Source organism: Haemaphysalis longicornis, unplaced genomic scaffold (genome assembly GCF_048455015.1).
Source record: "Haemaphysalis longicornis isolate Haplotype H1 unplaced genomic scaffold, Haemaphysalis longicornis Haplotype H1 scaffold_7, whole genome shotgun sequence".
Lineage (NCBI taxonomy): Eukaryota > Metazoa > Arthropoda > Arachnida > Ixodida > Ixodidae > Haemaphysalis > Haemaphysalis longicornis.
In genome coordinates, this window is record NW_027526422.1 from 59,865,531 (window position 1) to 59,886,733 (window position 21,203).

Below are 21,203 nucleotides of genomic sequence, written 5' to 3' on the forward strand. Positions count from 1 at the left end.
TTAGTACGTGTGCAACCCAGCACATTTTATTCAAGTAATCTGTTTCTCGCCTCAATTCTTTTCTGTTTTGGTGTGCTCATTTTTAGTTACCGACCAGCTGCATGTTTCAGGCAAAAAATACAAAAACGCGATGGGAGATGTGTGGCCCAAGGTAGTCACCGAGATGGGCAAAACGTGTTACGTCTGATTGGTGCAGAGGGAGCAACGCAAGCTTCACCCTCATCGTTTGCCTCCAAAGCGTGTGCGAGCGGGGCGAGTTGGCAAAGAAAGTGTTGTCACCCCATCGCCAAACGCTGAATGTGATCAGCTTTGCCGCTTGAAGTGAAAGAAAAGACAGGGCAGCGAGCGTGGTTGGACGCACACTCGCACATGGATGTCTCGGCACCAGAAGTGCAATGTCAGATGGCGCGGCGACGCATCTTGCCACGCGCTCGCGTGCGACGGCCTATTTTGCCACCGGGTGTACAAAATACCGTTGCATCCTTCATTGCTTCTAGGTGATAAACCCATGATCATACTTACCTTAGTGGCCTGGATTTTTAGAACCCATACCACACATGCATCCCCACCTCCACTGCTCTTGCAATGGCAAGGGGAGCATCTTCAGGTTACTGGCACTGTTCACGTGTCATCATCACTTCTCACTGTGACCATCCTCATGTTTTGAAAGGCTCTCTCCTCTTGTTACCACTTTTTGAAGCCATCGCACCCATTACACCACTATTTTAGACCCCACATCAACACTTCTAACAACCACACCATTGTGTCGGCACTCTCTGGCCTTAGTTGCCCCTGTGCCACAAAGCAAACACCACCAAGATGAGAGTAGCGTGCTCGGTGTTTGGAACACTGGCTCAGCAAGCACTTGAACCAGAGTAGCTAGTTAATCTCCATTTGTAGACCCTGTTTGGCCCCTGTGCACTCAACGGTGCACACTCTGCCTTTCACTGCAGGTTACCACGCAAGAACTGGAGCGCGAGGTCGCAGCTCTGAAGCGAGAGCGGGACGAGCTGTCGGCCACCATTCTCGCAGCTCAAAAGGACTCTAAGGGGTACGGTAACTTCCTGCGTTGCATCTTTTAGTAACTTGAGGGGGCACACTGGTCTTTTTTTTTTGCTTTCCACCTAATTCTGATGAAACTTTATGGGCTTGTTCAGTTTTTTTTAGCTGATTTCAAATATCCAATTAGTTAATTAAATATCTTTAATTAAGTATTAAATTAAATTAAATATGCAGAATTTCGATTTTGGGAGGGGGTGTCGGTGGGATGTTTGGGTTGGGGGGGGGGGTTGTATAAATCCCTAGGCAGTGTGCTTGTGGTTGTGGAATCTTTTTGGGGGGGTGTCGAAGCCCTTCTGGGGAGGTGTTAGGGGCGGGGTGTATAAATCGCTGGTTGTAATGATGTCCACTGCCCTCGTTGTAGGGAAAGTCTGGTGAATGCAGGCCCAAGAGTACTGGGGAAGCCTGCTTTCAAAGGTGTCTTGCCAGCGCTGCTTTTGTTGACCCAGTCAATTTGTTCTCCCACCCCGGCAGCTCGAGTGGCAACAAGAAGGCAGCTGAGCAGCGGCGCAAGCGCATCCAGGAGCTGGAGGAGCGGGTTGCACAGCTGCGCAAGCAGCTGCAGGAGCAGTCCCGCATCATCAGTTTGAAGAAAGATGCCGAGCGCAGCGCCAAGAAGCTGCAGGAGGAGATCGTGGTACGAATGGCGGCGCCTCTTTTCTTTGTGACCACCGAGCCACTGGCCCTCTTATGGCTTCGTGCGCGATTTTGCATCGTTGTCATGCTTGGTGTATGGAAACTGGAATGTGTTTGCCGCTCTCGCAGTGCGTATGAGGTGTGGCGAGTTTTATCTGCCACGAACTGCGCCGCCAGTGCACATTTCTGTGGCATACTAATGGAGCATTAGTGCTCGTGGGATGTATCCGGTTCTGCCATTCCGGTTAGCCAAGCTGCTTAGAGGCCATGCAGACAAAATGCGTTTGTTTTATTCGAAAGGTTTGGTGTTTTATAGTGCCCCCAGTGCTTGTCCGGCAGCAAACGATGCTTTATTCACTGAGAAATTCGTCAATTTAAGTTCAAAGTTTGATTCTCCCGCCAAATCATGCGTTTCGGGACGTCTGCCATGACGCAACAAGGACAGGTCTTCAAGCGAAATTTAGTACGCCATTTACTCTGCGGTTTACCGTCAGTCCTCCTAGATGGTGCCACCATACTGTGAAAGACTGCTCTCCGCTCTCACTTTTTGCATTTGTTTTGCAATATTTGCACCTGGCTTGTTTTTGTTGCAGTTGGATGTAATCGTTTCGTGAAAGATTGGGTATGCTTATCAAACTGCTCGTATGCTCGTGCTATCGCTGCTGCGCATCGATGTAAACATATTTGACCTGTTCTAAAGGTCACAGTTCTTATCTGAAGGGTGTCGACTTTGTTTGGGTGGGACCACTTGGCACCGGCTGCGCAGATTGGGGCCAACCTTTGTTTCACTACATTGAGAAACTGCTTGGCACGGTGCCATGTTAGGAACTAGTGCTTATATATTTGTATGTATGTAAATAACTTTTGTACTTAGAGCTTGTATTTGCAGTTAAGTTTACCCTGTAAACTTAAAAACGTTTATTTCTTTACATTTTCATTGTTTTTTTTTTTGTTACTTTTTTGTTTTCATAATTTTTTGATAATATTTAAAATATGTGTGGTTTGAAGTTAATACCGTAAGAAAGGCCTATCCTTCCTCTGTCATTTCATACCTTAACTTTAGCATCATTCATTTTCCACGGCAGGAAAAAAGATATTTCTCAGACTACCCAAACACAACCGATTTTTCCGCGGTCACGAGAGTGTTACTGCACTTTGTTGGAGGTGGAACTGATCACGATTTGCCAGTGACGAGCTGAAGGGATAACCTGCAGTGCGTCCTCCATGGTGTTCCAATTTGCAGCCTCTGCACCCATGTTGTTTTTTTTTTTTTGTAAGGTCGTTGTGGGAGTGCACGAATAGGCGGGCATGGGGAAACAACTTGCAAAACAAAAGGCATCTTGAAATGGACAGAGAGGTGACTATTTGATGCCCAAGATGTTGCTTTGAAGGGAAGATGTCTTAAGGGGGGACACTGGTCTTGGCTGTCAGCCAGGATACCTTGTATGGAGGAGGAGGAGGAAGCAATTTATGTGCATGGAAACTTTTTTCCCCACAGTATAGTATTGACCAATGCATTAGTGATGCATTAAATGGGGAACTTAGACATGAGTGGCACAAGAGAGAGGTGGAGTGGCGAGTTTAAAATATACAGTGCGAAGAACAAAGTATTGTATTTGCACAATTCCAATCCTTGTTTGTAACCCGGAAGCAGGTTTTCTTATGAAATGCTTAAAAAATAATTTAATAAACATTTGCAACAGCTGGTAAAGACATGCTCATCAAGGAATGTGCACACCAAAATTTACTCGTGCGGTAATGGATTGTTTTGAATTGGATTGGATTGAGTTGGCTGCTTGAGTCCATGGCGATGCTGGACGCTTTGAAGCAGATTTTGGTTGTGCGCCCGATTGCGACGTGCCCACAAATTTGAAGGCTACTTTTAGCGTAAGAAAGGTCTGCATTAGAGTTGTGGAAATACTGTACTTACAGAGACTAGGAGTGATTGAAAAGTCATAGGGAGACTAATGATTGGGAACTTTGGAGACTTGCAAGGGCGGTTTCATGCCCTGCCTGCGGTGTGGGGGATGCAGGGCCTGCGGCAGGCGCGGGTGCAGCTGATGCGCAGTCTGAAGGCGGAGTCTGAGCGGCACCGGCGGGTGCAGACGGAGCGCGACCGGGAGGTGCGGGCGCTGCGGCAGCGGGAGCGGCAGCAGGAGGTGCAGATGGCGCGCGCGGAGCGCCTGAGCGCTCGGCGCATGCAGGTCATGCAGCGCCGCATGGAGGAGGCCCTGGCCGCCAAGAACCGCCTCGAGGTGGCCGCCCGACGCCGACAGGAGAACCGCGCCCTGGCCACCAACATCGACGGGCTCGCCAGCCGCACCAAGGTGATCTGTTCAGCGCTGTTTGGGCATGCAGCACGCCTACTTCTGGTCCTGAACCCTGCAAGGCCTTTAATTTGACAACAAGATCCACATTGGCAAGGGGGAACTTTGCCTGAAAGTAGATCACGGCCCACAGTAGCAGAGCGTGGCAACTTAAAATTACCGTATTTATTCGATTAAAAGGCAGTCACGATTATAAGGCGAGGGCGCATTTTGGAGAGTAAAAAAAGTATATTTCTGAGCTTCGAATACAAGGCAAAAGGTTAGACTTAGAGACTACAGATTTTGAAAAAAAAAAAAAAATTCCTCGCCTTTTCTTTGAATAAATACGGCAACTTGTGCCGAATTCATCCCAGTGCTTTGTGCAAACCACATAAAATGCACAAATATCTCTTTCCTTGTAATTTTAGACTTTCTCACTGGAATTTATCCAAATAACCCTGCAAAGTGGGGCTATTTTGTTCTGGTCGCTACAACATTGTTGTTACAAACGGTTCGAAGTTGTTACGACCCGCCGCGGTGGCTCAGTGGCTAAGGCATTGCGCTGCTGAGCACGAGGTCGCGGGTTCGATACCCGGCTGTGGCGGCCACTTTTCTGATGGAGGCAAAAAGCAAAAAACGCCCGTGTGTTTAAGATTTCAGCGCACGTTAAAAATCCCCAGGTGGTCAAAATTAATCCAGAGCCCTCTACTACGGCGCGCCTCATCGCCTGCGTTGCGTCGGCGCGTTAACCACCACAATCACTCAATCAATCGAAGTTGTTACCCAGTCCTCTTAAAGAAGGCCTAGGTTTTGTTCTAATTTGCATCAAAAGCCTGTTTTGCTTTGCTTTGAAGCCTTGCAAACTTCTTTACATCTCTTTCCTGTGCAGTCCTGGCTGGAGGAAGAGCTGACCATAGTGTGCGGCAGCAAGAAGGCCGAACACCATCTCAACTCCGTCATTGAGGACCGCAAGGCCATCGCCATGGAGATCCATGTCCTCAAGAAGCAACTGGAGGGGGGCGAGGTGGCGGTGAGTGCCATGCTGTCAGTGCTCTCATTTCTTCTCATTGGCTTTTTCTCCACATGTCTGTGCGGGCATATGTGTACTATAGTTCTGTGGCTATGAGATCATAAGAAATGTGCACTACAAAAGTATTCTGTAATGCAGTAGTTTGGAAACTTAGCTATATGAGGAATACAGTTGAACCCCGCCACAACGTCCACTTCAACGAAATTTCCACTTCAACGAAGTGTTTCAGATTCCCCGTCAGCTAGCCATAGAAGTCAATGCAACAAAGTCCCCGCCACAACAAACCTTTTTTCTGGCTTGCTTTTATTTTAAAGACGTTTTCGCTCACTGGGGCTAGGTTTGAACATTTATTTTACAACAAAATAAGCATAACGCCAGCTGTCTGTAGCTTTCTGTACAATCAGGGTGCTTAGTTTCACTGAAAACGTGAACCGCAGGCCTACACCATCACCAAGGCGCAAAAGTGGGTACTTTGACCGGCATTGCAGATACATACTATGGACACTTAGTTCTTTCTACACGTCTGCGGCACCTCTGCACAGTGTTCGCGCTAGGGCAAAGGATCGCCTAAAAACCGTTTCCACAGCTTAGCGCCGGCACTTGGAAAAGGCCTACCGCATGTGGTCAAGTGTGTAAAGGCGCATGATAAGCTGAGCAAATGAACCAAGAATATGACTAGGACCAATTATTAACCAGCTACAAAAATCAGTCGTGGCCTTCAGAATTAGCTAGGCCTCTTAATATCTTCGTGACAAGGCGAAATTCCCCGACACCGTTCGTCAAACAAATCAGATCGCTGCCCGACGTTCCCCCAAGGCACCTCTGCCACAGTTTTTATGCTTTTAGTCTGGTCATTGAAACAGCTGACACTAAATGATCTGATGGACATAGAAATTTAGACCAGTTGGAATACGCACGGCCACCAGCAGGTTGCATACGATGGATGGGAACCAACCCCCCCGCCCTTCCCTATTTTTCTCACCCAACAGAATAGGAACGACGCATGTGTGCGAATAATAAAGGTCAAACTTCACTGAACTCGAGTATTTTATTACATAAAGAAACTGTGACAAGGGCAGACTCGACTCCGGATGGACCACTTTGCGTATTCGATAGCGCTGTTGTTCAATCTCACTGGAGTCGCGCTTATCGGCAGTGGCCTTGTTCTTGACAGTCGAGCGGACCGTCTGCTTAGACCGGCCTGTACTTCTGGCAATGTCGGCCCGTTTTTTCCCATGTTCGACGGCGTTAATTATTCCTAATTTATCCGACAGTGAAATCAGCTACCCTGCCGCTCATCCCGCTTGTAACAAGGCCACTGGCACTGGCTTGGCTTGGCTGCGCCAATGACCCGGCTGCCAACAATAGTCTGCTCTAGCCGGGTCTGCTACGAGCGGAAAGGACTTCATTTAACATTCTTGGGGACCAAACAAACCAACAGAAATGGTCTGTTGTAACCAGAAGTTCGTTGTTGTCGGATCCGCTGTTACGAGTGTAGACTATCTCTGCAGTTTGCATTGGTGGTGCGGCCACTTTTTTTTGCAGTTTTTTGCACCTGACCTGAAAGTTTGCCCATCCCATATTTTTCACTTGATATCTCTGTAGCTTGGGTGGGTGCTCTTTCAGAACTGTACGGTAGGCGGGCGGGAGGGGGGAGAGAATTGCCTTTTATACAAATAATTACAATTGGTTTGTTGCATGTACAGTGGTGCCACTTGCAGATATTTATTATTTATTTATTTCAGGATACTGTCAATCCCGTGGTGGGGTTATTACAGGAGTGGTGTCACATTGTAAAAACAAACAATACAGACTAAAAATACATATTTCAAGCACTTGGGATTTCAAGCATATATCTCAGACGTAGTGCAAAAGTCGGCGTAGTGATAGGCAAAGAGTCGTCACGAATATAAACATCGGTTGAATTGCTGGGGCAAGCAAATAAAAACAAATACAACACGTAATTGCACAGAGTTAAAACTTGCAACATCGTCAACTCGGGAAATCACGGCTACATAAAAGTCAGTACAGATTCACTCGCTCTAATAACAAATTTGTCAACTGTCGGCTGTGTCAACACAGTGGGGTGCAGGGCATTCCAAGCGCGTACGGCTCGTGGAAAAAAAGAGTGACCAAAAACATTGTTCTTGAAGGGATACTCATCAAGTGTGTGGCAATGCTTATTTCGGGTTTGGCGCTTACAGTTAGCCTTAACATAACTAGCTGGATTTATTTTCAAAGAGTTGTGTAGCACCAGATACAAAAATCTCAGACTATGAAGCTTGGCGCGGCTCGCCACGGTGGGCAGATCCGCTCTTTTCAAAAGAGCAGTAGGTGAATCGGTACGCCTATAACGGTTATAGATAAAACGAACTGCTTTACGTTGTACTCTTTCAAGCGCGGCTACATGTTTGTTTGTGAAAGGGAACCAGGCCACACTCGCATATTCGAGGATTGGACGGATAAGCATGGTATACGCTAGAAGTTTTGTTTGGGGTGTCGAATGATGAAGGGTTCGCTTAGAAAAAATAACTTGCTGAGAGCCTTCTTTGTAATATGTTCGACATGCGCAGTCCAATTTAGGTCGGACGATATCAAGATGCCGAGATATTTGCAGACAGCGACGTTGCGAAGTGGGACATTTCCCAGCGAATACGAAAAATTTGCGAATACGAAAAATTTATGCTCTCCACAATCTTTCCACCAATGTATAGGAAGAAGAGAAGGCTGACGCTCTTGCGCGTCAAGAGGAGCTTCAACGTCTGCTCCAAGATCGCAACGAGAAGATCGCTGAGCTCCAGCAGCAGATCTTGGATGTCGAAGCAGGTGAGCTGAGAGTTTAGAGAAGGCTGTAGGACAGGTTGTTTCATCTTTGTGCAGGCTAGGAAGTTGGTGCTGTTTTTTTTTTAAGTTTCCATCAAAGTGGGCAGTGAAAAGGCATGTTCATAGAATTTTAAAGTGACTTATATGAATTTTTATACTGTATTTCTGATTCGGAGAGTTTATCAGACTGCTCATTTTTCTTGCTCATGAGTTTATTTTTGGCATCACTCACCATCATTTATCATAAAGAATAGTTTTTTTTTTCTTAAATATGTTTTTGGGGCAGCATAAATAAGCAGAGGGTCGCCATTTGTGTGGTACGGTTCAGTGGGATATGTAAAGAGCAGTCATCAGTGTGATAAAACGATCCCTTGCCATGTATTTTCGCCTTTCTTCTTTTTTTTTTTTCTTTTTTTTTTTTTTTTCCCCCGGAATGCTCATGTGCAAACGTTTTCGACCTACTTCCAGACAAGCGCATGAAGAACATCGTTTCTAATGTGAACGACATCTTCGAGGCCAAGATCGTCGCTTCATGCGTCTTCAAAATGGTGAGTCTGGGCTTCATTTCATGCTTTATAGCCTTTTAATGCAGTTGCCCTTATCTGAAAAATAAGATGTAACGGGCAATTTACTGACACAATTTTCGTGTTACGTGTTTTTTTTTTTTTTGCCGCTATGTGTTCCTACCAGCCCACTAATCATAGAATGACACATTAGACGGTCGAGCACAGCGTAAGCATTCGTTTACGGCGCCGTTTATTTGTGTCCGTTTCGGTTTCGACAAAACGAATGCCGAGCGGCCGCCATGACAGGAGGTATCATGTGACGTCACCATTCTTGCCGTACCGCTGCCGCTCTGGACGCGCCCGCCCAGACCGGCCGAGGTCTTTACCGTCCTCGCGCGCCCAGGCAGCATGACATCAGTCCCAAAACCATGACGCATACACACGCCGAAGCAGAGGGCACCAACCACAGCCAGCGCGTCGGCTTCGTCACGGGAGCCCCGACGTCGGCAGTTTGGGGCGAGTAGCAGATGTCATGTCAGCCCGCTCTGGGCTTTCTCGTGCGGGTGAAGATTAAAATGGATTTAAAATATGTTGCGCCGAACGGTTGCTGCCGAAACTTGCTGGGAGATATCTCCTGACAAAAAGAAGGCATTTTACATAATTATCTCAGCTTTGAAATTTCGTGTGAGTACTCCTTTAAAACATTGCATGTCTAGAGCAGATGCCTGATGCATTTCTGTAATCTGAACCAAGTGCAGTCTGCATTGGTAGGTGTTGTGCTGTTTTCACATTTATTGTTAGTATAGCGAGAGCAATTTCTGGGACTTCTATACTTTTGCATTGCACCTCAAAATAAATCTGTGCAGCAAAATGATCTCCCCAGCCTGAACCTCAAATGTCAATGTTCTCACCCTCAAGGAATCGCACCACACTTGTCCACTAGAAAGTAAAATCTGGTTAAGCTGGGTGTGTCAGCAATGCCTGTGATTTTACTTCCAAACTGAGTAATGTAACTGTAGCTGATTATTTTAAGTTTGAAATTTTGTTGATTGGGTCTGTGTAGAAACAGATTATCCTGTTTCCCTAACGTTGGACTGGCCAAAGACAGTCAGATTTCATTCCACAAGCCATTTCAACGTATGTTATAAAAATACCTCCGTCAATGGGGGCGAGGCGATGTTTCTAGGTCAGACTTGCACTGCCTAACTTCCATTGTCAAAATCACCATGCCCCAGCTAGTTACCGATTGCTTGATGTAACCGCACAGTTGGCCAGGTATTGTAACCAGTCTTGAAAAGTAACTAGTTGCTAGTAACGTGTTACTGGTAACTACTTTTTTTGGCAACTTGTAAATGTAACTAGTTACATTCAAGTTAGAGGAGCTTGCAACTGTAACACTTACTTGTTACACAGTAACTTTGGGGACAAGGGTTCTTACCAAGACCTAGCTCGCACCCGAGCCTCAGGCGCAAGGTTAGCTCAACTGAACACTGCCACAAACTGCCAACTGGCGTAGCGGCAGCGAACAGCAAGGAACACACAAGACACGGAAATCGCCAATGCCGATGTTTATTGCCCCGCAATAAGGAACGTCGGGCGCATCACTCTACCACCGCCAAGACCATCTAGGTTAGGACAGGAGAAACAGGCGCAAGGGCAGACAAAGGAAGGCCAAAAAGGAGCAACACGTACCTGCGGCCGCTCCCGATGGTGGCTGGTATCCAAAGAAAGCCTTCCTCCATCGTCAGCCCCCAGACCAGCCCGCCCGGAGCTCCCGGACAAACCAGGACAAACCCGTCAGGGAGTCGGCAGTGCCCCCACCGTCGTCCTCCTGCGGCGAAGAAATGCGCGGCCGCAGGGAGAGAGAGGACCTCCCCACTCTCGCCTCCACAGGGAGCTGAGAGAGATAGGGAAGGTGGCGGACATCCATAATTCCCATGCACTGTAACGGGAAATGGCGCCACAGTTACTTCCTTTGTTATAAAAATTGATCCGACAGCAACACTCCTTAAACGCTGACATACAGTTTGCACTTTCCTCTTTTCCGGAATTTCTTCTTTCCCATATCCTCTCCACCTTTCATATTTTCATAACACTGCACCCTCGCAGTTTAACTCTTTCGGGACCGCTCCTATAGGCCATCGGTCACATATGATCGATGGTTTCGCGAGCCTGCAGAATAAAAATTTTCGCTCGATGGAACACCTAGCGACATCTAGGAGATAGTTTGAAAACTAGAGTTTTCTCTTTTGTGAAGTTTCTTTTTTTATCGCCAGGCGGCAACGCATCAGATATTTTATTCTGACGGGCGGTGGTTCCAAATGTAAACATACTCACGCGCGAGCGCGATAAGAGATCCGCGTCGTCTCGTCTCGCATATCTTTGCCTTCTACTGTGGATTTTGACGATGAGAGTGGCAGTGAAGAGTCGAAATGAGACTTTAGAGATCGCATTTGAGCTCAAGTGAGGATTCGGGTGTCGATTAGCCTGGAACATGAATCGCGCTCAAAGGTGGATGTTGGTTTCGGTTTCAATTGGCTCTGGAGTAGGTATGTTCGCTCGAAATATGTTCTGGCTAGTTTATATCTGTTCGCTAGGGTGTTAACTACCTATTGTGGTGATCTCCTGCCACCAGCGCAGAAACGGATCAAGTTTTCGCCGAGCCGAGAGCCCGGCGTGTACCTGCGCGACGACGTAGCCATGGCCCTAGTGCCAAAGAAATCACACACAAAACAAAAAACCAGTTACACCTAGCCGCATCAAACTTTCGTGATGAATAAACAAAGCATTGTGTTAGATTTTGTATATCCTGAAATAATTTTATTCTTTTTTATTATTCTTAGATTTACGCTTTTTTCTATCTTTTTCAGTAGTTTTTTTGCGAAGTTCTTACTTTCTGATTTTTTCATGGTGCTATCGTCAGTGTTGAAGTAAAACACGGTATTGTATGTCAAAGAACATATAATTAGCTGCATTTTGGTATATGGTAAAGCAGGATGGTATCTTTGCTTCATGTAATAAAAATTTTTTACCGAGACCTCCCTTTTTCATCACTTTTTCCGGCGGTCCCGAAAGAGTTAAAAGAAGTCTCTGAGAGGGTTATTGTCTCTGCATAAGACCTGCATTGTCTCTACATAGGGTGATTTTTTAATACTTTTTCTTCACCTTGAGTCGAGTGGAGGCATAAAAAAAAGCAGCGGGCATTTAAACCTCCGCCGAGGAGGAAGATGTCCTACACTTGTAAAGAAAGACACCCACAGTGGGCACCACCGAGAACGGGGCACCTACTGTGGCACCACGGGCACATCAACAAAAAAGTTGGTGTCGCAAAATGAGGTATGCACAACGATTGTTAATGTTGGGTTGAGTATGCCCCATTTTAGGTCCCCTTCCTCCATGGGTTTATCACGTGCAATTTCGACTACCCACATGCCTTTGTATGTTTCTATTAAGTAAAGGCTTTCACGTGTTTTGTGGTCGATTAAATTCACAGTAACGAAAAAGCGTTGCTTTTTCACAGTAACTGTAACTGTAGCAAGTTACTTTCGGGAACTTTGTAACTAACTGTAGCAGAGTTGCCTTTTTGGATTAGGTAACTGTAACTGTAACACTGTTGCTTTTTACTGGTAATGTGCCCATGACCGATTGTAACATTCCTTTGATGTTGCACCTGTCCATGCTTAGGTGATCGATAAAAAGGTATCGCCACAATGCTAACTTCCAAGCTGTGTAGGCGGTGCTAAGGGGGCACATGGGTCTTCGGGACCAAAAAATTGCCCAAAAAAGCATTTTTTTACGTATCACTTTTCTCTTGATTTCCAAGTTTTTCCTTCAAAAATTCCGTATATGTAACAGTACCAGGTACTTATAAAAGCCATAGAGGCCTGATTTCAACAAAATAATTATTTTCCCATAATTCCCCACTTTTTGACCACGAGTGGTATGGCAGCGATACAAAATTCTCGAGAGGTACATCCCAGCATGTAGTGCGGCTAGGAACATCATTTCTTTTGCACTGTGAAGCTGAATGTGTAAACCATGTGATATGGGAAGCAGATTTTGCATTTTTGTTTCAGTAGTTCTTTAATTTGCATTATTTTTAATTGGTTAGCAGGAGCATTTCAAACCTAGAAGTTAGAATTGATGTAAATTTGTATGTGATTGCAAAACAAAAAAAACTGCTTCCCGTGTTTCATTCCCCACAACTTCCGGTATCTATTCATACATTGCTGGTAATCTTGTTGAATAGTTTGTTTTTCCTATTCTCGAAAACAATCAAGGAAAATTTTTAATTTACACGAAACTAGTTACCTCACATCAAAACTAGATATTTGAAATCGGCTAAAAAAAAACTGAACAAGCCTATAAAGTTTCATCAAAATTGGTTTGAAGGCAAAAAAAGTTTCAAAGTCCAGTGTCCCCCCTTAATGTGATTGGTGTGAACTGCTGTGTGTGTGCGTGTGCTTGAAGATTCGTGCGGCAGTTCATACGGTGCGACCTTCCTCTTCCCCCCTGGCGCACAGCTTGTGGAGAAGGACGTGGAGGCCTACCTGACAGCCTCGAAGTTGGAGGAGCACGAGCGAGCCCTGGCTGAGCAGCGAGCCCTGGTGGAAGAGCTGCAGAGCAAGGTGCAGTGCGTCGAGCGGGGCTACCAGCTGCAGATGCTCGAGGCCGAGAGGAAGTTCCAGGAGGAGGTTGGTGGCTGTCTCTGTCCTTCTGCCTCTCCCTTGCTCCGTCGGGCTGTTTTCAACGCTAGAATTAAAATAGGAAACGGGTGTTGTTGTCGTGCCTCGCCACTTCCTGTGTCCCTTGTTTGCTTAAACTTCTTCACTGCGCTGAATGAAAAATGGGATGTAACGAGCAGTTTAGCATTGGTTCTCATCATTGTGCAAAGGGAAAATGTGACACATTTCAAGCTGTGTATCGACTCAGCTTCTTTTTTCTTTTTTTTCCTACTTTTGCTGCCTTTTTTTTTCGTATTATATGTATTAACTACAATATTTCTCACGATTCCATTTCAACATTCTCTATGTGAGGTGTTGCATTCTGCTGTGTGTACTGTATGTGTCATATATGCGTTAAATGTGTGATAAATATACTTTCAGCTATTGCATCTCGTGTCGCACTGTCTTTTGATATGGGGCGCAGCATCAAAATGTGTTGCAAGGTTTCACTGGCATACTGTTAATCGGATTCCCCATTTTGTAGCATGTGTGTGCGCGTTTATCCAGCAGTGTAGTGGTTATGTGTTTTGAGAATTGCGTTTCTGACTGGAGTGTTTCGCCGTCGCCACCTGTGCAGAAGCTGTGCCTTCTCAAGCACTCGGCCAACACCACCCTGCAGTCGAACCCCGACCTGGACAGCTCGCTCGTCGAAAAACTGCAGAAAGGGGCAAGTTTGCTTTTTTTCATGCATCGACACTCCACTATTTTGGCATAGCAGGTGATGTTCATGGCAGTGGGGAGTGGTACTTGGCCGTAAGGGGGAGGTGGGGGGAGATATACAGTCTAGTCGACTTGTAGCAATATGCTAGTGCCAAGGAAATTTAATTGCTATAACTGATAATATTTGTTTATTTAAAATACCTTACAGGCCCCTGTTCAGGGCATTGAGTAAGGGGGGTAACAGGGGGAGGAGTTGCAGATCATTCATCACAAAATCACGAGTTAAAAAACACGTCAGAACAACCAATGACGGCAAGGTTCGCGATACGTGTAAGGTCGAAAACGATAACAAGAAATGGAAAAGTCAATAGCATATCGCACACACGTAAAGTGCGCACAATCATTGCAAGTATACTGAACACTAAAATGCTAGTAGGTAAACTAGACAACAAGTTATAAGTGGCGTGTGAGAAAAAAAGGGGGGGGGGGGGAACATTTTATTTTTTGCATGCAAGCCAGGTCGTGCTACTACTAATTTATAGATCAGCCATAGTTGGTCAGCTTTGTTTGCTTCAAGCAAGCTGGCGCACATTTTTCACGAGCGTCTTGGTGTTCCACATAGCTGACCGAAAAGTCGTTGGCAAAAATAAAATCTGAGGGACTGTAACATGCGTTGGGCCTCCTGCGAAGCCACTACCTAACATGGGAGCTAAAGTGCATCATCAGTCGTTACTGCTAATGCTGTCTGCAGCATGTATCTGCGCAACGATCGCCTTTTTAGTGAGGCACTCGGACGTTTCCAAAACATTGGCCCCGACATTTCATCCACCGAAAAATGGAAACAGTTGTAAGGTACCTAGTCAAACTTAATTTGGTGCGCACACAAGAGGCAAATTTGCGAGCAAACGGTTCGCGGTGGCTTGGAGATGAGGCCAAAGTGGTGGCACTGGAAGGGGGTTCGGAGAAAATTATTCTTCTCTCCTTTGCTAGTAAGCGGCACAGCCAACTTATTTTACAATGGGTGGAAAGTATGCAAGGTGCAAGGCGGTTTGCTTGCATGTCATTGGCACAGAGCCCGTGGCAGCTCACATTTTCAGTGGAATTTGGGTGTTCTTTTTATTTTGAATGTGCTCGCTTTAACCGGATTCAATTGTTATAAAAATGCCATAAAACGCATACAAAGGTGGACATTGCCATAGTAGGTCACCGTTATATCCGATATATTGTTATAAGCGGGCTCGACTGTAATTCTAGTTTTGGCTATTCGAGTCATTTGGGCAATATTCTGTAAATTAACGATGTTCCGCTTGCTCACCTGTGATCAGTACATTGCGGGATGGCTTATTTACCATATTCAAGAAGATCCAAGCACACCTTTTTACCCATTTATTGCTGTGCACGTTGTGCCGTTCTTGGAAATAACTGCAAGTGTACAGTTGCTTCCGACCACAGATGTGGTCCTCACGCTATCCTCATTCTTGCAAAACTGAAACGTGGATTCTGATCTGTGGCCTTCCCACACACTGCGCCTCGTAGCGGGACTGCAGATTTGGCACATTGAGCGCTAGGTCGAACTTGTCCCTTTGTCCTTCCAGGTCCACGATATCTCAAGGCTGCAGTTGGTTCATGACGAGCTGAGACAGAAGACGGAGGAAGTCGAAAAACTGGAGAAGGTGCGTGTCTCAGACGCCTCCTTAGAGCACTGCACAGGCCTGATTTTAAGGCCCGAGCCTGGCCCGGGCCCGGCTTGGGCCCGGGCATTCATAAGTGAGCCTAGCCCGGGCCCAGCCCGGGCCTGTCGTCTCAAGCCCACGCCCAGCCCGGGCACAGTCTTCTTCCTTTTTTGAGCCTAGGGAGGGCTCACATGTGTGACCAGGCCTGGTCTTATACGTTGAAGAAAATTTGTTTATTATATTTGGTCGAGTTTTTTCGTAGCGGGAAATCAGACGGAGCATCTAGTCTGTACAAGCACGCCCTTAATTGTAACACAAAAAATAAGGGTTTAAAAGTACACGTAGTTTAGCTCGCACCGCCTGCAGTTCACGCCCCATGGGCGTAATAATAGCTCGTATTCTTACGCGAGCGCCTTGGGGCCGAGCGCCGGACGCCTGACCTGAAGCTCCTAGGGCTGGCCCGGATGATGCCATCGGCGCCACCGGACCGTTACTAGTCAATAAAGTCTTTTCTCTCTCTCTCTCTTACACGAGAGACACCATCACCTTTGATGACCAGACTCTTGGCAACTTCATGTGGTTGTTTCGGTCACAAGTTGGTATTAATGAAATTTCTTGCTCTCCATTTCCATCCACGAGTATGTGCGTGCATTGAAATATTTTCCCTGGAGTGGTTGTTAAGCGGTGGCGCTTCTCTAGCACGAGAGTTTGATTTTCAGCCACGGCAGCCGCATTTAAATTGGTTCGACATCTAAAACACACGTACATAGACATAGGTGCACAGCTCCAGGGTGGCTTAATTAATTCCTTCCCCGCTAGGGCATTCCCTGTAACCGTATCTTTGATATGTTATACACCAAAATATAAAATCTTGATGCAGTACATGAAATGTCATTAAAGGTTACAGTATAGTGACTATCAGCCCTAGCAAAACACGTTTTTAAAACAATGCGTACAACTAACATCAAGAAGCGCATTAAGGGGGGACGCGGCTTTCAACTTCGGAAAAATGAACAAAACATCGTTTTTTTGAAACCCACATATTCGGCTTCTATGTTTCCTATTCTGTGCGTCTGCAAAGTTTTTACGCTGAAAAGCGTCGCAAAGTGGCATAAAAAAATACTTTTGTCAGGCGCGGTGACAAACTATCAGCGCAAAAGGGCGAAAAAACGGCAATTTTCGGAGCGCTCTATCTCCGCAACGGTGCCACCGGGCGCGGCCATTTTGATATGGTTAGATCGGCCGAGCGATCGTCTTTCCGGTTCCGCTCGTCTCTTTTATCTTCGTTCATTCACAAACGCACAAACGGCAGAAAAGAAACGACGCACAAACGAAGCTAGAAATAGATGCTGAAGCGCTATTGGTCCTCCGGTCGGGGCGCAGAACGGCGACCCTCCTGATTGGATGTCGCGGGTGCAACGCAAGATGGCGGCCGCCTGAGCTGCGTAGCGAGCGGATTGACTGGATTGAGTTCATTTTCGCCGCTTCGCTCGGCCGAGTTTCTGTTCAATCTGTGGTATTCAACACGGACGTTATCGCGATGGGAATGCCAGAGATAACGAGCCAGATTACGGGAAGTTGTGTGGCTCGAAAGGCGGAGGTCATCGAACGATTCGTGGTGCGCGTGACTCTACCGTCGCCAGACCCCGGAGGATGACGCGGTGTGCGCGCTTGCGATAGCGGTTCGTGAAGTGAACTTTTAGTCGGATTTGCGATGTTTACACGCTTAGTTATTGCTGTGTTTTGACTGTGGGCTCGCTAGCCTTGAGAAAGAAACGGTTGACGCGTCAAACGCTGCGGCGCGCACGGCATAGCCGACGCGCATTGGAGCATCACATGACGGCAACCGGTTACGATTGAATGCCAGTAGTTGTAATTAATGCCTATGACGTTAGATTTAATCTTAAAAGCGACCTGACCAGCCATATCAGGTATAATCAAAGTTCGATATGTCGCGGTAAGCGTGTGCTGCGATGCGTGCGAGCCATATCGCCTTTCTTGCGCAACGTTTCCCGTGCACTTGTAATTTTCATGCAAACAGGTTTGAGTTAGTAATATAGGAATAAAAATATGCTCTCTGCGTTAAAAATGTACGTTACTGTGGCAGCATTTAACTGATTTTTTTAGGGAAATTGTTGATACCATTGCTCAGGGTAGCGTGTACTAGTACACTCTACTCAGGGCATACTGGCTGTGCTGCGAGAAATATTGGATGCCTTGAATGTCAAAAGTAGTAAAAAAATATGCTCTTTCATTGAAGTTGGGAGTTATGCAGAATACTCTACCAAGCTTCAAAGTAGCTCATTTTCATCCTTGTGGTATGCAAACTTTTGGCAATGAACACCTGCACGTATGAGTACTAAGTTGCTGTGCCAGGCAAGATAAAACAAAAAAAAGCCAAAAATGTTCAAATTTAAGTAAAAAAATGCTTAACTTGTTGCCATGGTGACAACACTGCAAAAGGAGGTAGTCCAGTGCGATACAGCCAACCAACTAACCTACTTTGCATTGAAAGCCCATTGAAACCCATCTCCCCTCCGTTTGATCTGCAAAGTGGGGTATGTACTCTTCACGGAGGAGCTGAAAATGATGTTTTCTGGAGAGAGAAAGGCTGTAAAAGGCACTCCAATTTCAAGGCAAGGCCTTCCAGAAGCCCCATGTTCAAAAGGACATGAAAGGCTACAACTGTGACGACTTTTGATATGCGAAACTTATGTTGCAACTTTGGAAGCCGTTTTCTCAAAACAGTTTTTTTTGCCACCTCTGTCGCTTGTACCAGGGATTTCTACATGACTGCTGGGTCTATTTTGATTCCGTTTCTTGCATTACATTCCTTGAACTATTCAGGTCGTGACACTTTTGGTTTTCCAGATTTGTTTTTTGTGATTTTTTTATTCAAATAATCGTTCACAGTTGACATGCCTGTTGCACATAAACCTCTAAAAAAATGAAAACTAAAAAACATTGTGTTGTAAAAAAAAAATTCTAAAACTGTCATGACCTCGTCCATTCATTTGGGAATGCAAAGCACTTCGAACAAGTTTTCTATCGTGTTTTATAAGCCGCTCAAGCTCGGTACAAGCGGAACAGAAAGAAAATTTCATACATAAAAAAGTTTTCAAAATATTACTTTGAAATTTTTATGGTGATATCACAGAAGCATTTCCAGTTGCTGTGCCAATTTTCATCAAAATCTACAAAGAAATAAAAAAGTTGATTTTGAAAGCCACGTCCCCCCTTAAAGTATACTCAGAATACTCAATTTTATGCTCTTTTCTACACTTCACGTCGGAACTATTAACGGCCGGGCCTACGAATTCAAACCCGAGCCCGGGCCGGGGTTGCAGCACTAAGCCCGGGCCCAGCCCGGCCCGGGCCCGCCGATAATAGACTTCGGGAGGGTCGGGCCTGGGCTTTCGGGCCGGCCTGGGCCCGTGCAGTGCTCTACGCTTCCAGAGCTCTAATCCTTTTATTTTCTAATTAATCGACATAGCTGTCATTCAGCCCTGCTAGCAAACATTCAGTTCCTGTTTCGTTGCTGTACTGCATAATCTCTAGTGGATTTCTTGTGGTCCATAAATAAGGCCCAATCCTCTCATCATGCCCTTTCAGGAACTTGCTCGTGTGAGATTGACTGGCCGCACGGAGTTCTTCAATGATCTGTCTGCCAGAAAGCCAAGGACAAAGCCAGTCAAGGTGAGATTTACTGCTCACGGGCTATGTGTTGCCATAAAAGTTGTTTTTTAGACACAGTATGGGATGGCAATACATTCGTTTTATTAATTGCTGCACTGGAAAAGGTTGCCTTTCACTTTCACCAGCAGTGGATGTTGCAAGCCATCCGTGGCGTGCAGTCAGTGCTATTCTAAAGATAATACACAGGCTAAAGCATGCGTAAGCTTCCACAAACGGCTCTTGTAAAACAATTCACATAAAAGATCCCAAAATTGTTAAATATCGTGGCGAAAGTCAGTCAAGCGACATTACTAGCCGATCCTTAAAGTGTAGGCAGTCAACAGCCAGCATAGCGGAGTATAATCCAGGGATTTCTTTGTTTCGTTTTTTTTTTTTTTTTTTGTTTTGCTTTGTTAATCTGCTTGCTATGGGCCATGTGCTATTGAGCCGTCCTCCGAGTATTTAAAGGAGCCATGAAGAGAAAACACAAGTTTGGTTCATTCAAAAGATTGTCTCGTTAGAATCATACTGACACCACTTTTAACGTAAACTTCGCTCAAATAAGCTACATAATTAGGAAAAACGGGAATGGTCATGGGACCCACCAGCTCATTTCCCGCAACAGAACCTGTGATGTCACATGAGCTAAGCTCTGCGATTGGCGGAGGCTGGCAGAAGCAGACGCAAATTAGGTAGAGCTTACAAACTAGACGAACGAGCAATTTGCGCTTAAATTTAGGGCACATTCTTTACAAAGCAATAAGAATGATGGGACAAACAGTGGAAGTTACGAAAGCACATGTAAACATAGAAGTACTGATGCGTTCTGCTGTTCGTACTGCGCACAGCATGCTTGGTTTAGCTGCACAGCACTACGGGGCTTGGGGTTGTCTCGGACGACACTGGCCAATTGACGCAAGCAACGGTGTCTTACGTGACCCCATTTGTCGAGCGAGCACTGTTTCAGGGAACGAATATTTTCTCCCAGAACAAAAACAAGCCTGGTTTAAATGCGGGCAAAAACAAACCAAACGCTTGCCACGGTATGGTGGCGCCATCTAGGTTACGGAACGTAAAGAAACGTGGGAACAAACCAACACCGCTGTACAGGGTGGAGACAACCTTTGAACGGTCCCGTGCCGCCGCAATTGGGCCAACGGGCTCAACGCGTTATTCTTTTCGTTTCCCACGAGACCTAGCAACGCGAAACAGACAATATGATTCAAACTTCTTCAGTAAACCGCGTTGCGGCGATAATTTTAGCGCGGTTTTGACACAATGACTTGCTTCGGCGGCGAGCGAGCAACCGAACATGGCGGCGCCAGCGTTACGTGTCTCTACCCTGTACGGCGGATGCGTGAATGAAGGTACTCTAGGCTGCAGAGCGGTCGGTTCCTGTGATGTCACTTGGGACCACGAAAACGCGCCATTGAGCGGGAAAATCAAAATTTTAACCTAAATTGTTTAATTTCTCAGTGAATAAAGCACTGTTTGTATCCGGACAAGCGCTGGGGGCACTATAAAACACGAAATCTTTCGAATAAAACCAACTTGCATTTTCTCTTCATGGCTCCTTTAAACCTCTCCTCTATCCGCTTGTCTGCTCTTGATCCCCTGGGATGCACACTAAATAGTGCTGTTTGAGCACTCATTTAGTATCTTTAAGCTCATTGTGAACCAACCAATCAAATTTCCTTGAAAGGGGCCATGCAGACAAAATACAAGTTTGTTTTATTTGAAAGACCCTCAGCCCTTGTCCTGCAGCAAAAGATACTTTATTCACTGAGAAAATAAACATTTTAAGCCAAAATTTTGCTTCTCTCGCTAAATCGTGTGTTTTCGTGACGCCGAAAATGATGTATACAGAGCAGGCCCTCAAAATTTGATACCTAGCCTGCTGACCGGGGCTGCTACCATCCCACAGATGGCCATTTGGTTATCTTGTTTATCACTCATTTTCATAGATGGCACTGCGATACTGCTGAAGTGCCAGTATTCGCACTGTGCTTCTGGCCATACTTCTATACCTGCCATATTTTTATTAGGCGTCATACGACTTGTTTCCTGAAATGTAAGCTATGACTCGACAAACATGGTCGTGTATCAGTGTT

General features: G+C 45.9%; 1 protein-coding gene across 3 annotated transcripts in view; it reads left to right on the forward strand.

The window, feature by feature from the left end:
• LOC144145761 (chromosome-associated kinesin KIF4B-like) overlaps positions 1-21,203 on the forward strand; it is a 48,257-nt gene that overhangs the window by 15,050 nt on the left and 12,004 nt on the right. For all 3 annotated transcript variants that reach the window (XM_077677476.1, XM_077677477.1, XM_077677478.1), the window contains exons 13-22: positions 954-1,051; positions 1,534-1,696; positions 3,729-4,022; positions 4,891-5,031; positions 7,746-7,857; positions 8,323-8,402; positions 12,884-13,054; positions 13,662-13,751; positions 15,340-15,417; positions 19,030-19,113. In XM_077677476.1, the coding sequence (XP_077533602.1) occupies positions 954-1,051; positions 1,534-1,696; positions 3,729-4,022; positions 4,891-5,031; positions 7,746-7,857; positions 8,323-8,402; positions 12,884-13,054; positions 13,662-13,751; positions 15,340-15,417; positions 19,030-19,113 (1,311 nt within the window). The remainder of the gene's footprint in view (positions 1-953; positions 1,052-1,533; positions 1,697-3,728; positions 4,023-4,890; positions 5,032-7,745; positions 7,858-8,322; positions 8,403-12,883; positions 13,055-13,661; positions 13,752-15,339; positions 15,418-19,029; positions 19,114-21,203) is intronic.